The sequence below is a fragment of the Phyllobates terribilis genome, unplaced genomic scaffold, assembly GCF_046119375.1.
Source record: "Phyllobates terribilis strain yellow unplaced genomic scaffold, ASM4611937v1 Scaffold_4__5_contigs__length_816908805, whole genome shotgun sequence".
NCBI classification, from domain to species: domain Eukaryota; kingdom Metazoa; phylum Chordata; class Amphibia; order Anura; family Dendrobatidae; genus Phyllobates; species Phyllobates terribilis.
In genome coordinates, this window is record NW_027362764.1 from 53,577,856 (window position 1) to 53,593,083 (window position 15,228).

The 15,228-nt window shown below is 37.9% G+C and overlaps 1 protein-coding gene across 1 annotated transcript in view; it reads right to left on the reverse strand.

Annotated features, from left to right (window-relative positions):
• COL1A2 (collagen type I alpha 2 chain) overlaps positions 1-15,228 on the reverse strand; it is a 30,772-nt gene that overhangs the window by 5,069 nt on the left and 10,475 nt on the right. Inside the window, exons 11-42 of the mRNA XM_073677338.1 lie at positions 15,081-15,125; positions 14,504-14,557; positions 13,891-13,935; positions 13,556-13,609; positions 13,356-13,454; positions 13,230-13,274; positions 12,880-12,978; positions 12,744-12,797; positions 12,491-12,598; positions 11,791-11,844; positions 11,604-11,702; positions 11,427-11,480; positions 10,640-10,738; positions 10,486-10,539; positions 10,145-10,198; positions 9,977-10,030; positions 9,828-9,881; positions 9,249-9,293; positions 9,010-9,108; positions 8,105-8,212; positions 7,915-7,968; positions 4,002-4,055; positions 3,835-3,888; positions 3,690-3,743; positions 3,486-3,593; positions 3,262-3,315; positions 3,116-3,169; positions 2,486-2,647; positions 1,411-1,518; positions 1,122-1,229; positions 735-788; positions 526-633 (exon numbers count right to left, since the gene is read on the reverse strand). Coding sequence (XP_073533439.1) covers positions 526-633; positions 735-788; positions 1,122-1,229; positions 1,411-1,518; positions 2,486-2,647; positions 3,116-3,169; positions 3,262-3,315; positions 3,486-3,593; positions 3,690-3,743; positions 3,835-3,888; positions 4,002-4,055; positions 7,915-7,968; positions 8,105-8,212; positions 9,010-9,108; positions 9,249-9,293; positions 9,828-9,881; positions 9,977-10,030; positions 10,145-10,198; positions 10,486-10,539; positions 10,640-10,738; positions 11,427-11,480; positions 11,604-11,702; positions 11,791-11,844; positions 12,491-12,598; positions 12,744-12,797; positions 12,880-12,978; positions 13,230-13,274; positions 13,356-13,454; positions 13,556-13,609; positions 13,891-13,935; positions 14,504-14,557; positions 15,081-15,125 — 2,349 coding nt within the window. The remainder of the gene's footprint in view (positions 1-525; positions 634-734; positions 789-1,121; positions 1,230-1,410; positions 1,519-2,485; positions 2,648-3,115; positions 3,170-3,261; positions 3,316-3,485; positions 3,594-3,689; positions 3,744-3,834; positions 3,889-4,001; positions 4,056-7,914; positions 7,969-8,104; positions 8,213-9,009; positions 9,109-9,248; positions 9,294-9,827; positions 9,882-9,976; positions 10,031-10,144; positions 10,199-10,485; positions 10,540-10,639; positions 10,739-11,426; positions 11,481-11,603; positions 11,703-11,790; positions 11,845-12,490; positions 12,599-12,743; positions 12,798-12,879; positions 12,979-13,229; positions 13,275-13,355; positions 13,455-13,555; positions 13,610-13,890; positions 13,936-14,503; positions 14,558-15,080; positions 15,126-15,228) is intronic.

Genomic DNA, 15,228 nt, shown 5'->3' on the forward strand with positions numbered 1-15,228 from the left:
CCCCGGTGCCTTTTTTTTTTATTAGTCAGCCTGGTGTGACGCAACAATGAAGTTGCACCAGACCTACAAATCAGAAGAGGTGCCAAGGATGGGAGCAAATTCGGAAGAGGTTTCCAGGGCTCTGGTTCGATGTCCACTGGACCAGGGTACTGCAAATCTTTTTTTCTGAACTTATAGTGCAGGTACAATTAAGCTAAAAAAGTGACCATATTACAGATCTGTCACCAATTTTGGTGACTTCTATTCCATACAGGAGCACAAGGTATTTTTTTTTTCTCACTGACTTATCCAAAATCTGGGAGGAAAAAAATTGTGGCATGTTTCTTGTTGCTCTATTATGGCGGTATGACTTTCTAGACATATAGGAGGGAAAAATACCCATCTGCACAGATACACCATATGGCGGCACTAATTGATACATCAAAAAGTTGCAATAATACTTTGTAAATATTATATATCCCCATTTAATTTATCTTGCCCAGACAATCTACCCTAAAAGTGCAAATTCATCAAGTTTCAACTTACAGATTCACCGCGGTTTCCAGATTTACCAGCAGGACCAGAAGAACCGAGGGCACCGGGAGCACCAGCAAGACCAGAGGGACCAGTATTACCAGGATAACCACGTTCTCCCTAAAACAAAAACACAATTTTTTTATTTTTTTTTTAAAGAAGTTGCTCAACAGAGAAATTAATATTCTACGTCATAGATGTAAAAAATAGTCCAAACTTACCTTGGGGCCAGCAAGACCATCGCGGCCGGGAGGACCATCACTACCAGGGTGGCCCTAGAATAAAATAGAGGTGTTTCGTTTTTGAGAAATGACCGTACAAAGAAGAGAGGACAACCTTAGTTTTGGATTCGAGAACAGGTTGGATTTGGGTCTTCAGGATCTTTATAGGAAGAGAAATGTTGGAATGGGTCATGGTTGTGGGATAATTTTTGGACACATTATATTTGAACATGATTTCGTTACGGCTTCGATAAGAATGAACCGTGAGATGGGAAATTGTCGAAACTATGGGAAACTAATTGACCACATCTGACTAATCCATTACGTGATATGACCATCACTTTATTATAAAATCCTTTCTAAAGGAAAAAAAAAGAATATACTCACATCACGACCGGCTTCACCAGCATGGCCAACGGGACCAGGGGATCCAACATTACCAGAAGAACCACGAGAACCTGCAGCACCAGCAAGACCAGCAGGACCAGACTCGCCCTATACAAGAAAAAACAAACAAATGTATCATTTAAGATTTTTAAACATGCCTATTTATATTGTCTACTGGAGTTTACTTTTTTTCTTTTTAAATTACTATCAAGATTATCCACTACTTTTTATTTCCAATATCATGTTACTTGATCAGGAGCTACTTTATCTTCAGTTTTAGGGTACTTACATTGGGACCAGCTCCGCCTGGAAGACCGCGCTCTCCTCTTGTACCAGGAAGACCAACGATACCGCGAGCACCAAGAACACCAGAGGGACCAGCAGAACCAGGTGCACCCTATGGTCACGCGAAAGAAACAGAAAAACTCATAATAAATGAGCAATGCATACTGTAAAACCTCACAGGTCAATTTTCAGAGCAGAAGGCGTTGAAGATTAAAGAAAACTGTCCGGGATTCATCTTTTGCATATTTTTTTGGAAAGTCACTTTTCTTTTTTCGTCTGGCATTCATTGCCTTTTTTTCCCCACCAAATTCATCAAAATGGGACATAAAAAAAACTAACTCTTTATTTAAAAAAAATATATATATTAAATTTTGCGAGCAACTCTTAACATTTGCACGCAAATATGCCAAAAAGAAAGCAAAAATCACTCCTGGCATAAATTGGAGCACATTTGCACAAAAATTTAGCGATTTATTAAAATATCACAAATAAAAAATACTCCCTATTTTTAACTTTTTTTTTTAAATAAAAAAGTCGCCTTATCCGTAAACATTTTGCACGCAACTCTAACATTTGTACACGGAAAATAAAGAAATAAATCACTCACTCCAGGCAGGAATTGGAGCACATTTGTGACTAATTAAAAAATTGCAAATAATGCATCTGGATTACAAAAAACAATGCCCACCGGGGCAAATAGAGAAGAAAAAAAAAACTACAAAGAAAAGAACAAGTTGAAAACTTTAAAGAAGAATTTAGATGAAAAAAAAACATCCTCACAATGGGAAAAACTGGGCAAAAATAAAATAGGCGCAAATGTAATAATGAATTGGGCCCTATATGTAGTAAAAGCTAAAAGAAGAAAAATCTGTATGGATAAAAAATAAATAGTATTTTTAACTGTTTAGAAAATTATATAAAAAGTAGATATATATTTAATGTGTAGACAAAAAATATTGGTGAAGACCTGTAATCATCATCAGCAATAATATTCTTGACCATCTGAGTGTTTAGTTTTTTTTTTACCCTTTTTTTTATCATTGTAAAGTTTTCTTTTTAAATTCATAATTTATACTTACAGCGGGACCGCTTTCTCCAGAAGGACCCTTATCTCCAGCCAGACCTTGAGGGCCAAGATGACCTTGCTCACCAGGGCGACCAACTGGGCCACTGTCACCACGTGGACCTCTTGGACCATCTTTGCCAGCGAAACCAGTTGAGCCTGAAGGGCCAACGATACCCTACAAGGGGGAAAAACATTTTATCTATAGATATAGTGTGAAAAATTATGGAAAGAAAATCCCGAGTATATTCTTCTGCTCTAGTAAGTAATGGGAAGATAGATGTGTCATAGTGAAAGCATCACAGTCGTAGAGTGCAGGATGTTGTGTTGCATCTTCTTGGAAAATTGTATTTTCCCATTTTTTTTACAACTTTTTTTTAACTTCTTTTTACCTTTCATTAAAAGGATCAGCAAATATATATAAGGAAACAGCCTATAAACCTTGTGTTTTGTGTTGGGACTCCTCAGGAGAAATGTTCTTCTCTAAGAACCAACCGATGGTGACATCTTCTAGACTTTCGTTATAAAGTGCATTGATGTAACCAGTTACAACTATTACAACTCGTTTATGATAATAAACCATTATCAAATTAATTGCCAATGAAATTAAAATTGCCAATGGAAAAGAAATTGCTTGTGCACTTACAGCTGGTCCGGGAGCACCAACTCTTCCAGCAGGGCCAGGGAATCCAGTTGCACCCTATAATTGGGATATGTGATGTATAGTTGATGCTTTTTTTCAAAAAACTTCACGGTAATCCTAACATTATTGTATTAAAGCCGTTGACTTACAGAAGGACCAGCATCACCACGAGCACCAGGGGATCCAGCAGCTCCATTGGGACCCTGAGCAAAAGACAAACAGATTTTACTCATTTGACCTCTCTTGGGTTACCAAGCCACTATGGTTCGGGAAAGCGGTCTAGTAGAGGTAACCGTATATTTACCTGGTCTGTAACCCATTATATTGCTCCGAACATTACCATCCCCCAATGCTTTGAGAACAAGTTACTTACAGCAGGTCCAACAGCACCAGCGGGACCGAGTGGGCCAGAAGAACCAACTTCTCCTTTGATTCCCTTTGGACCTCTCTCTCCCTTAACTCCAGCATGACCAGCAGCACCCTAGGGAATATATCGCAGCAACATATTAGTCCATTGTAATCAGAGTGAGTAGAGTCAAAATCAATGGGCGGCACTTTAAAAAATCCAGTTACTTACAGGGGGTCCAGCAAAACCAGTCGGACCAGCGGGGCCAGCTTCACCACGTTCACCCTGGATTGAGTAAAAGAAGAACAATGATCAGTTTACTCTTTATCTATTCTTGAGATACGTAAATCGATTTATTATAACAGATATCACTTACAGAAACACCACGGGGACCAGCGTTACCAGAAGGACCGGCAGGTCCAGATTCACCCTAAAAAAAAAAAAAAAGAAAGAAACCAAATAATAAAGTCAGAGTAGATGATAATTGTAGTGTAATATTATAGTGGAATGGATTCTTATATTGTATCCGGATTACATCCTTACCCTGTCACCGGGACTTCCAGCTGGACCGGGGGCACCACTAGCACCGGCAGGACCCTATACAGAGCAAAATAAGAAAACAATGTCAAAGCAAAGGGTGAGAAATAGATAGAAAATAGGAAAAAGTCATATCTGAATCCTTATAGATTTCAGGTGTTCATGGTATCTATTATGGTTAACCAGAAGCCAGAGTATGGCAACTATTGATGGTGGGTTGTCACAGCTCTCCCGTATGTAAATGGACTTTTCTATAACATGGAAGTCTCTTAGGAAAGCAATTCCCAGCTGAGATGTCTAGGCTGTGTTATCTTGTATCTGTACGTTGGCTCAGAAATGCCCCTCCTCTTCTGACCCAACCCTGATGATTGATGTAGGGTAGTAAAATTGGAATAAGGGCCATAAAAGACCCCATAAAGTGATGACAAGAGGATGGAAAAATGGATAGAGGTATATTCTCTATTTTCGAGGCTTGAGAGGGAGTGCATTATAGATAGTGTAGAGTCAGGGTGGGATGAATATAAGATAGCGTAGTATTGGCAAGAAGAACCATACATCAGATATTGAGCGCTGGATATGTATTAGTGTAGTGTAGAGTTGGTTATGGGTACATATCAGATATTGAGAATTGGGAACGTATGAGTGTAGAGTTGGGTATGGGTACATATTAGATCTTGAGAGTTGGGTACATATTAGTGTAGAGTTTGGCTATGGTACATAGCAGATATTGAGAGCTGGGTATGTATTAGTGTAGGGTTGTGTTTGGGTACCTATCAGTTATTGAAAGTTGGGTATGAGTTCATATCAGATATTGAGAGTTGGGTATATATTAGTTTAGAGTTGGGTATGGGTACATATCAGATATTGTAGTTTGGGGAACATATTAGTGTAGAGTTGGTAAGTGTCAGTGTAGAGTTGGGTATGGGTTCATATCAGATATTAAGAGTTGGGTATGTATTAGTGTAGAGTTGGGCTACGGTACATATCAGATATTGAGAATTGGGTATGTATTAGTGTAGGGTTATGTTTGGGTACCTATCAGTTAATGAAAGTTGGGTACATATCAGATATTGTAGTTTGGGGAACGTATTGGTTTAGAGTTGGGTATGGGTACATATCAGATTTTGTAGTTTGGGGAATGTATTAGTGTAGAGTTCGGTATGGGTACAGATCAGATTTTGTAGTTTGGGGAACGTATTAGTGTAGAGTTGGGTATGGGTACATATCAGATTTTGTAGTTTGGGGAACGTATTGGTTTAGAGTTGGGTATGGGTACATATCAGATTTTGTAGTTTGGGGAATGTATTAGTGTAGAGTTCGGTATGGGTACATATCAGATTTTGTAGTTTGGGGAACGTATTGGTTTAGAGTTGGGTATGGGTACATATCAGATTTTGTAGTTTGGGGAACGTATTTGTGTAGAGTTGGGTATGGGTACAGATCAGATTTTGTAGTTTGGGGAACATATTAGTGTAGAGTTGGGCATGGGTACCTATCAGATATTGTAGATTGGGGAACATATTAGTGTAGAGTTGGGTATGGGTACATATCAGATATTGTAGATTGGGGAACATATTAGTGTAGAGTTGGGTATGGGTACATATCAGATATTGTAGATTGGGGAATGTATTTGTGTAGAGTTGGGTATAGGTACATATCAGATATTGTAGATTGGGGAACATATTAGTGTAGAGTTGGGCATGGGTACAGATCAGATTTTGTAGATTGGGGAACATATTAGTGTAGAGTTGGGCATGGGTACATATCAGATATTGTAGATTGGGGAACATATTAGTGTAGAGTTGGGTATGGGTACATATCAGATATTGTAGATTGGGGAATGTATTTGTGTAGAGTTGGGTATGGGTACATATCAGATATTGTAGATTGGGGAACATATTAATGTAGAGTTGGGTATGGGTACATATCAGATATTGTAGATTGGGGAACGTATTCGTGTAGAGTTGGGTATGGGTACATATCAGATATTGTAGATTGGGGAACATATTAGTGTAGAGTTGGGTATGGGTACATATCAGATATTGTAGATTGGGGAATGTATTTGTGTAGAGTTGGGTATGGGTACATATCAGATATTGTAGATTGGGGAACATATTAGTGTAGAGTTGGGTATGGGTACATGTCAGATATTGTAGATTGGGGAACGTATTCGTGTAGAGTTGGGTATGGGTATATATCAGATATTGTAGATTGTGGAACATATTAGTGTAGAGTTGGGTATGGGTACATATCAGATATTGTAGATTGTGGAACATATTAGTGTAGAGTTGGGTATAGGTACATATCAGATATTGTAGATTGGGGAACGTATTTGTGTAGAGTTGGGTATAGGTACATATCAGATATTGTAGATTGGGGAACGTATTTGTGTAGAGTTGGGTATAGGTACATATGAGATATTGTAGATTGGGGAATGTATTTGTGTAGAGTTGGGTATGGGTACATATCAGATATTGTAGATTGGGGAACGTATTCGTGTAGAGTTGGGTATGGGTACATATCAGATATTGTAGTTTGAGGAACATATTAATGTAGAGTTGGGTATGGGTACATATCAGATATTGTAGATTGGGGAATGTATTTGTGTAGAGTTGGGTATGGGTACATATCAGATATTGTAGATTGGGGAATGTATTTGTGTAGAGTTGGGTATGGGTACATATCAGATATTGTAGATTGGGGAATGTATTTGTGTAGAGTTGGGTATGGGTACATATCAGATATTGTAGATTGGGGAACATATTAGTGTAGAGTTGGGTATGGGTACATATCAGATATTGTAGATTGGGGAACGTATTCGTGTAGAGTTGGGTATGGGTACATATCAGATATTGTAGATTGGGGAACGTATTCGTGTAGAGTTGGGTATGGGTACATATCAGATATTGTAGATTGGGGAATGTATTTGTGTAGAGTTGGGTATAGGTACATATGAGATATTGTAGATTGGGGAACGTATTCGTGTAGAGTTGGGTATGGGTACATATGAGATATTGTAGTTTGAGGAACATATTAATGTAGAGTTGGGTATGGGTACATATCAGATATTGTAGATTGGGGAATGTATTTGTGTAGAGTTGGGTATGGGTACATATCAGATATTGTAGATTGGGGAATGTATTTGTGTAGAGTTGGGTATGGGTACATATCAGATATTGTAGATTGGGGAACGTATTTGTGTAGAGTTGGGTATAGGTACATATGAGATATTGTAGATTGGGGAACGTATTCGTGTAGAGTTGGGTATGGGTACATATCAGATATTGTAGATTGGGGAATGTATTTGTGTAGAGTTGGGTATGGGTACATATCAGATATTGTAGATTGGGGAACGTATTTGTGTAGAGTTGGGTATAGGTACATATGAGATATTGTAGATTGGGGAACGTATTCGTGTAGAGTTGGGCATGGGTACATATCAGATATTGTAGATTGGGGAACGTATTCGTGTAGAGTTGGGTATGGGTACATATCAGATATTGTAGATTGGGGAATGTATTTGTGTAGAGTTGGGTATAGGTACATATCAGATATTGTAGATTGGGGAACGTATTAGTGTAGAGTTGGGTATGGGTATATATCAGATATTTTAGTGTTGAGTACGTATAAGTGTAGAGTTTGGTTTGTGTACATATCAGATGTTAAGACTGGGTATGTACTGGTGTAGAGTTGGGCTTGGGTGCTTATCAGATATTGTATAGTTGGGTACAGCACATATTAGTGCAAAGCTGTGATCAGTTGCATATGTTAGCATGTAACCGTAGAGTCAGAAAATAATACATATTGAATTGCAGGAGTATATCCAAAATATTTGTGAAGCGGTAACGGTTTTGGAAGGGATACATACTAGGAAGGATAGAGGTGGGAGAACTAAAATAATAGATTACAATATACTCACACGACCACCATCTCTTCCAGGGCTACCATAATCTCCAGAATTGCCAGCATCTCCCTGTGAATCAAATAGTCATATTGAGTATTTTCACCAGTCATGGTCATGATTGGGTTCTATGGAAAAGGCCAATATCAGTATATCATTACTCCAAATGCTGGGTGCCTTTCAATAAAGTTTTTTTTTAATGCGTTACCTTTTCACCCTTGCCTCCTGGGACTCCAGCGGTACCTCTCTCGCCTGGGATTCCAGCAGGGCCTGAGGGTCCAAGACCTCCATTCAGACCAGCAGCACCAGGTTCTCCCTAGATGAGTTATATCATTACAATGTAAAATCAATTAGAAAATGTAAAACTAAAATATTGTGTTATGACTAGTTTAGAACCTGTGATGACACAGCATGACACTTGACCCTTTATTTGGCGTTTTCCCAAACCCTTTGTCATGCACTTATCCCTGACCTGGACCTATCACAATTTTTGATTTTCCCTTTATCAATAACTATTTTTTTTCAAACATATTAGTGTATTATATCTATAACCATACATCAACGGTAATCCTGATGAGTATAGAAATACATACTTTGTATATCATACAAAGAAAAACATTGTCAATGTAACGTCACTAAACCATGACAAATCTACAGTAGATGCCATAATAATATTTGGGTAAATATTTTTTTGGCCACTAGGAAAATTTGTGATAAATATAATAATTTCGATCAATGACCACCTATGGGGACCACTGTAATAATTTTGCTTACTTCTGAATTTGATTATTCAGATTATCTAGATCAGTAATGAAACACTATGGTTGCAGGTGGATAGTACAGCCATAATCTATGATTACTGCCACATCTTTACCAATGCATATCACAAAACTGATCGTAGAAATTATGCAAGAACTAATTATATAACCATAATTTGGCTCCATCACATTAGTGCAAATGCTCACTATACGGCTTTAGATAATGATAATTTTTCATCATTGACCACTCTCAGAATTGAGAGATGTTTGCTTATTACTATACTTGTGTCTTTCAAAAAGTTGCATTTAAGGAATTGACTATTTCTAAGCAATAATAATAATAAAAAATGTTTACTTTGTTTCCATCAGTTCCAGGGGCACCAGTAGGTCCACGGGGTCCGAGAGCTCCAAGTGGGCCAGCAGCTCCACTCTCACCAGGGTTACCACGCTCACCCTAAAAACAATAATAGAACTAGCATTATGCACTATATACATTTTTTACAGACCACTCAACATATGGAAAAGTTTTTCTCAGAGATACACAATGGAGAAAGATGGCGGAAGAAGACCAAAATAATTTATTGTAATACTCACTCTTGTACCAGCAACACCAGCAGGGCCAAAATCACCAGGGGCACCCTAGAAAAAAATATAAAAATATTAGTTAACATGGGAAAGATATTGACAATCAAGTCTCTCTTAGATGGAGTCAGTTTGAAAAAAATGGGCTTTCTTGTAGAATGCTTTGGAGATATAAAAAGAAATTCTCCAAGGGACTGCAGCCCATAATGAACATACTATTGGTCATGGAGAAAACCACATCATATCATAAAAGTCTTCTGAAGTCATTTGGTGACTCGATGAATCAAAATCCGACCAAGAAAACATCTACAACATGGGGTATGCAAATTCCCACCATGTTTGCTTTGATTTTCTACAGTGTTCCCAAACTCCCAAAAAAAAATTGGTATGATAATTTGCTTCCTATGAAATTGGCCCTAGCTTTTGTGCAAAGGGGACTTGGATTATGACTTCCTTTGAGGTCTTGGATCTTTGGACAAAACTATGGGAAATAATAAATATCTGAATTACGTAACAAATGGGCAAGATGTTACCAAACCCATAAATGGTGTCTACTGGACGACTGTGAATTTATATTAATTGGTAACTTACTCTTTCACCGGGTTTGCCAACTTCTCCTGGAGGACCACCGGGACCTGGTAGACCCTATCATCACAGAATGAACAGTGGTTAATAATTGTATGCATGGATCGAGATACTATTCTTCATATTGTATTAAGATAATAGTGAGAAGTTCTTACCTGGAAACCTGCGGCACCAGCTGGACCTTGTTCACCCTTTTCTCCTTGAGGACCCTGAAGTCAAAATACAGGAAATATGAGTTATTTTAGATCTTTCTCCGGAAAGAAGTTTTGTTTTATGTTCTTTAAAGGAGATTGCCAAAAAAGGTGTTAGAAAATTCAACTTACACCAAGACCTATGGGACCTTGGGCACCATTGTTTCCATCGGGACCTGGGGCTCCCTAAAAACAAATACATTGAAATTAAGGAAATCCAACAACATTCACTGAATTTTACTGCCATTATCAAAAATCGTGACTTGAGGTCTATAGTAGCTGCAATGTAGATTGCACCAAAGGTAACTAGCAAGTGGCTCTTCTGTCACCGGCTAATTATATTTTAAAACAAAAATGTTTTACCAAGATGTAGCATCAACTAACCAGGACTAAAGTCTACACCATCTCTACTAGGACTCTAGTCTTCAGTCTACATACAACTTACTTGAAATTACTTTAGATATTGTACTTACTCTGTTTCCAGCAAGACCTTGGTTTCCTTTATCTCCATTCTTTCCGGGCTCACCCTGGGTGGAGAAGACGCCGCCGTTAATGTCAGGTATGGTTATTTTTAATTAATTTACTCACTCAATTACACTTATGATTATATTTCAGTAAAATACTTACATTTGGACCTTTGGGTCCAGGGAATCCAATGCTACCAGGTTCACCTCTGGGACCAGGTGGACCAGAAGCACCGCTGCGACCTTCAATACCTTGGGGACCCTTAAACATAAGACAAACAGGTAAGCACAAAATAGAGCACAGCTATAATAATATCAAAGGTCATCAAGTTTTTGAGGGTGATGTACTCTACAAGATGCAGCCTTCACCTATGGTTACCCAACTATACTTGACCAAGCATCAAAACCCATAACCAAAAAAAACCCCACTGAGAAACACCCTTACTTGAAGGGCTTGTCCAGGATGAGAAGAACATTGCACCACAAATATCCATTGGTTATGTTTGGTTTTGCAACTCGGATATAGTGGAAATCAAACTATGTACTGGTGTGGTGCTATCTTTGTAGGAAAGCAGTCATCTTTTTCTAACCATTGACAACCCCTTTAACAAAATCCTTCTAATTAAACTGAAACACATTGTGGACTAAGGTACAAAAATAATCCAGGTGTTAATCTCCTAAGAAATAGGATTGGTGGGTATCTAGATATTATCCTCTAGAGTATAAGGTCTTTAATCTGACCATCAAAGATGACATCTGCCAAGTATTTGTATGTTTTCCCTGTGTCTGCAGAGGTCCCCCCCCCCACACACTCCAAAGACATACTGATAGGGAATATATATTGTGAGCCCCAATGGGGACAGAGATGATGATGTCTGTAATACTGTGTGGAATATAATGGTGCTGTATAATTGACTAAACTAAATAAATTTAAATAGTAGTAAACTTACAGCAAGACCTTCTTTGCCAGCAGGACCAGTGCTTCCTGAGAAACCAGGAAGGCCCTAAAACAATAAGATTATCAATCAGTACATACATAACACATAAAATAATTCTATTACAATTTTGGAAAAACTTCCAATGGGACACAAAAGACAGGTTTATAGATTGAGAAAAGATTAACTTACTCTTGCTCCAACAAGACCGGGTTCTCCAGGGCGTCCAGCATCTCCATTGGGACCTCTTGCTCCAGGAGGACCAGAAGCACCACGATTACCAGCTGGGCCCTAAATAAGGTAAAAGTTATGGATTAAAGTATGGTTTTGAATAAAAAGAAATGTTCGATAATAGGATAGAACCGTGGAGTTAACTTACAAGACCACCAGCTCTACCATCAGGTCCAGGCAGACCACGGGTTCCGGGAACACCCTTAAATAAGTAAGACACCAGTTAGATCTTGTATGATATTATACAAGCGCACAAAACCCCAGCCTATACAACATTTCTCTATAGCTGGCAGCTTAATGCTAATTCGTCCTACTACCTTTCCTCCCGACTTATAATGTTAGTTGGTACAGAGTAAAAAGCTGCTCCTAAACTTTTTTTCTGTCCCAGCTAATCTCTTGTAGAAAGAAAGAATTGGGCTTGTTGAAAAAGTAAAATGCCCAATTCTTCGTTTCAGTAATACTTGTCAAAGTCAAAAGTTGGGACTACCCCTTACACATAAATCAGCGGCTTTGATAAACTTTCATCTTATGTGTATGAACACCTTTAGTGGCTCTTCCAAGTGTGATAACCTGCAGTACTGACGGCTAGTCCTGACCATTCTCATAGTATTTTGATCGTCCGGATGACCCACACTGCTTTATTGGCAAAATATTTGTGTATTATAAGTTTATCTCCGAATATCCAAAGTAATCTGGATAAGTACAATGATATATATGCATCACACAATAAAGGATGTCGTCTATGTAACGTCACTTAACTATGAAAAAATCCAGATATCACATCTGAACTCTGATATTTGGGGAAATATATTCATTCTTAATAATTATTCATTGCTGATCATACTTACTCTAATTCCAGCATTGCCAGCGGGACCAGAAGATCCAGCTTCACCATTAGGTCCTCTCTTTCCTTCCTCCCCAGAAGGACCGGCGGGACCAGAAGGACCAGAAGTACCCTGCATTAAAATACAGACTGTGATAACTATAAAGAAAAAGCTAAAGAAGGGATTTATACATTTTCCGGATCCAATTGGGAATGTAACTATTATCATTGGTCAACAAATGACTAGAATAGACCTTAATGAGATTGCTGCTACTTACAGGTTCACCCTTTGCTCCGGTATCTCCCTTAGAACCAGCAACACCAGGATCTCCCTGTGACAAAAGAATTATCATGAGTATAGCAGAAGAACAGACTGATTGTGCTATATGGTGGTATGTACATAGTGCCACTTACAACAAGACCTCTTGCTCCAGAAGGTCCAGAAGGTCCAGGTGGTCCAGGAATACCGCGACCACCAGGAAGACCAGGAGCACCAGCTACACCAGGAAGACCCTGAAATGAAACAAAAACATGTTCATTTTTGCATTTCATCATAAAATAATAAACCCTCCATCCTGCCCCCTATGTTGTATCGTTTTTGTTTTTTTTTCCACTAAGATGGAAGTCAATGGTGGCTCCTTACTGTTAAGAACCTAAGTTGGGAACCTTAAATATAGAAGCAAGTGTCCTATGGGGCTAAGTTATAAGAAGACTCACAACCCGTGGACAACCCTTTAACCAATACAATCCAGATATATACTTACAGATGCACCCTTTGCTCCGTTGACACCATTGTTACCAGGGTTGCCCTAAAAAATAATAAAATTTCATTAATGATGTGCTCACTCATACATGATATCTTTCGAATGTGCAAAGTGAGAAGTGCTTACAGGTGGTCCAGCAGGGCCAACAGCACCAGGGGGTCCGGGTTCACCTCTTCCTCCAGCAGCACCAACTGGGCCAGTGTTACCAGAAGGTCCTATTTCACCCTTTTAAAAAGTTAAAAGACAATTATAAAGTTGCACCAAAATCCCCACAAAAAAATATTTGTAGCCATATAATGTAAGACGTCACCAAATTCCAAACTTACCTTAGCACCAGGTGCACCAGAGAGACCAGGGGAACCGCCTGAACCAATTGGGCCCTTAAAGAGATGAAACAGTTGAAAATCAGAAAAAAAGTCATATATTAAAGAAGAATCCACCAAGTCCTAACCTAATTACTTGTAGAATTAAAAAAAATATTGCCCTGTTTTAATGTTTATTCCTTAATTCTAACTCAATGGGAATTTTTGAACATTTTTTTTTTTACTGTATACTATTACAGATATTTTTTATATTAGAGTGTGACCCTAAAACCACACATATAATGTGACACATTTCCACTATTCCTCATTAACAAAGACATTTTAAAAGTCATACTTACAGCGGGTCCAACTGGGCCGCTGCTACCGTCACTTCCGCGGGCACCCTGTCAAAAGAGAGACGTAAAACTTTAAGGAAAGTAGCAAATTGTGTATGTATTGAAGCTTCATCCATGACATATTACAAAGGTGTTCCTACCACCAAGGGTCATGTGACCGCCATGGGGCCCCTATGAAGAAGGGGCCCAACTTACAAGTGAGAAGGAAACAGCCATAGGATGATGTTGGTCTTCTCGCTTACAAAAGTGGATTATATGCCTGGACTGTTTGGGACTGTTCCAAGTTTTCAAAAACCATCCTCGAAAATGTTGGTAAAAAGAGGTTGGGTTTAGGTAAACCCTGCCCAAAATTGGGCTTTCCTTGGGGACGGACTTAAATTTTATGCGGAGGAGGCAAGACAGGGGTCAGGAGGGAGGAGCAAACTTTTTTGGGCCACCAAATGTCTACAAAGTCATAAAGTTTGGTCTTGAAATGTAACGTTTTTATTGAATACGATTATTAATAATACGACTTCTACTAATATTTTACAATATTTCTCTATAATCTTGCATTATTAATTAGAACAATTTAAGGTGATTATTGCAGAGATCGCTGTTGAGGTATTAATTTACTTACAGCAGGGCCGGAGGATCCAATACGACCTCTCTCACCAGGGAGACCGCGACCACCCTTTAATATGACACAGGAAAAAAAAAACAAGTTATTATATAAAATGTAATCTAATGTGGAAACATAGTAAAATGTAAAGAATAAACAATCTAGAATTATCATATTATTAGGCATTATATAATTAGTTACTAGGTTATTAATATATTACTACATATAACCAAACTGTTACATAATTCAAATAAGTAGTAAAAAAAATAGAGACTAGATATAAAATGTAAAACAACGGGAAAAATAATATAACAATATAGTAAGAAATTAAAGTAATAATAAAATCTAATAATAAAATCAATATAGTAATGAGAAAAAATACAATAAAATAAAAATAGTCACAAAAATAACATTATCATGATACAGTGGAACAATAAAATATACTAATATCAATATAGTGATATTAAAATATGAATTGAAACAAAAATAGTGAAAATTGCATAATACAGTAAATGAATGAAATAATAGCAATAACAATAGCCAATAATAATAATAACAACAAAAACTATGTAAAAGTTAAACATTTAATACTTACAGCCTGACCTGGGGATCCATTTTCACCATTAGCACCATTCTCACCCTATAGGGAAAAGTAAATATAAACATAAAATTGATAACCATTACTGATGTGAGTTTAGTGTAGTCGTAGTCAGGCCCCGCCCCATATTATCTGTTACTGTGAC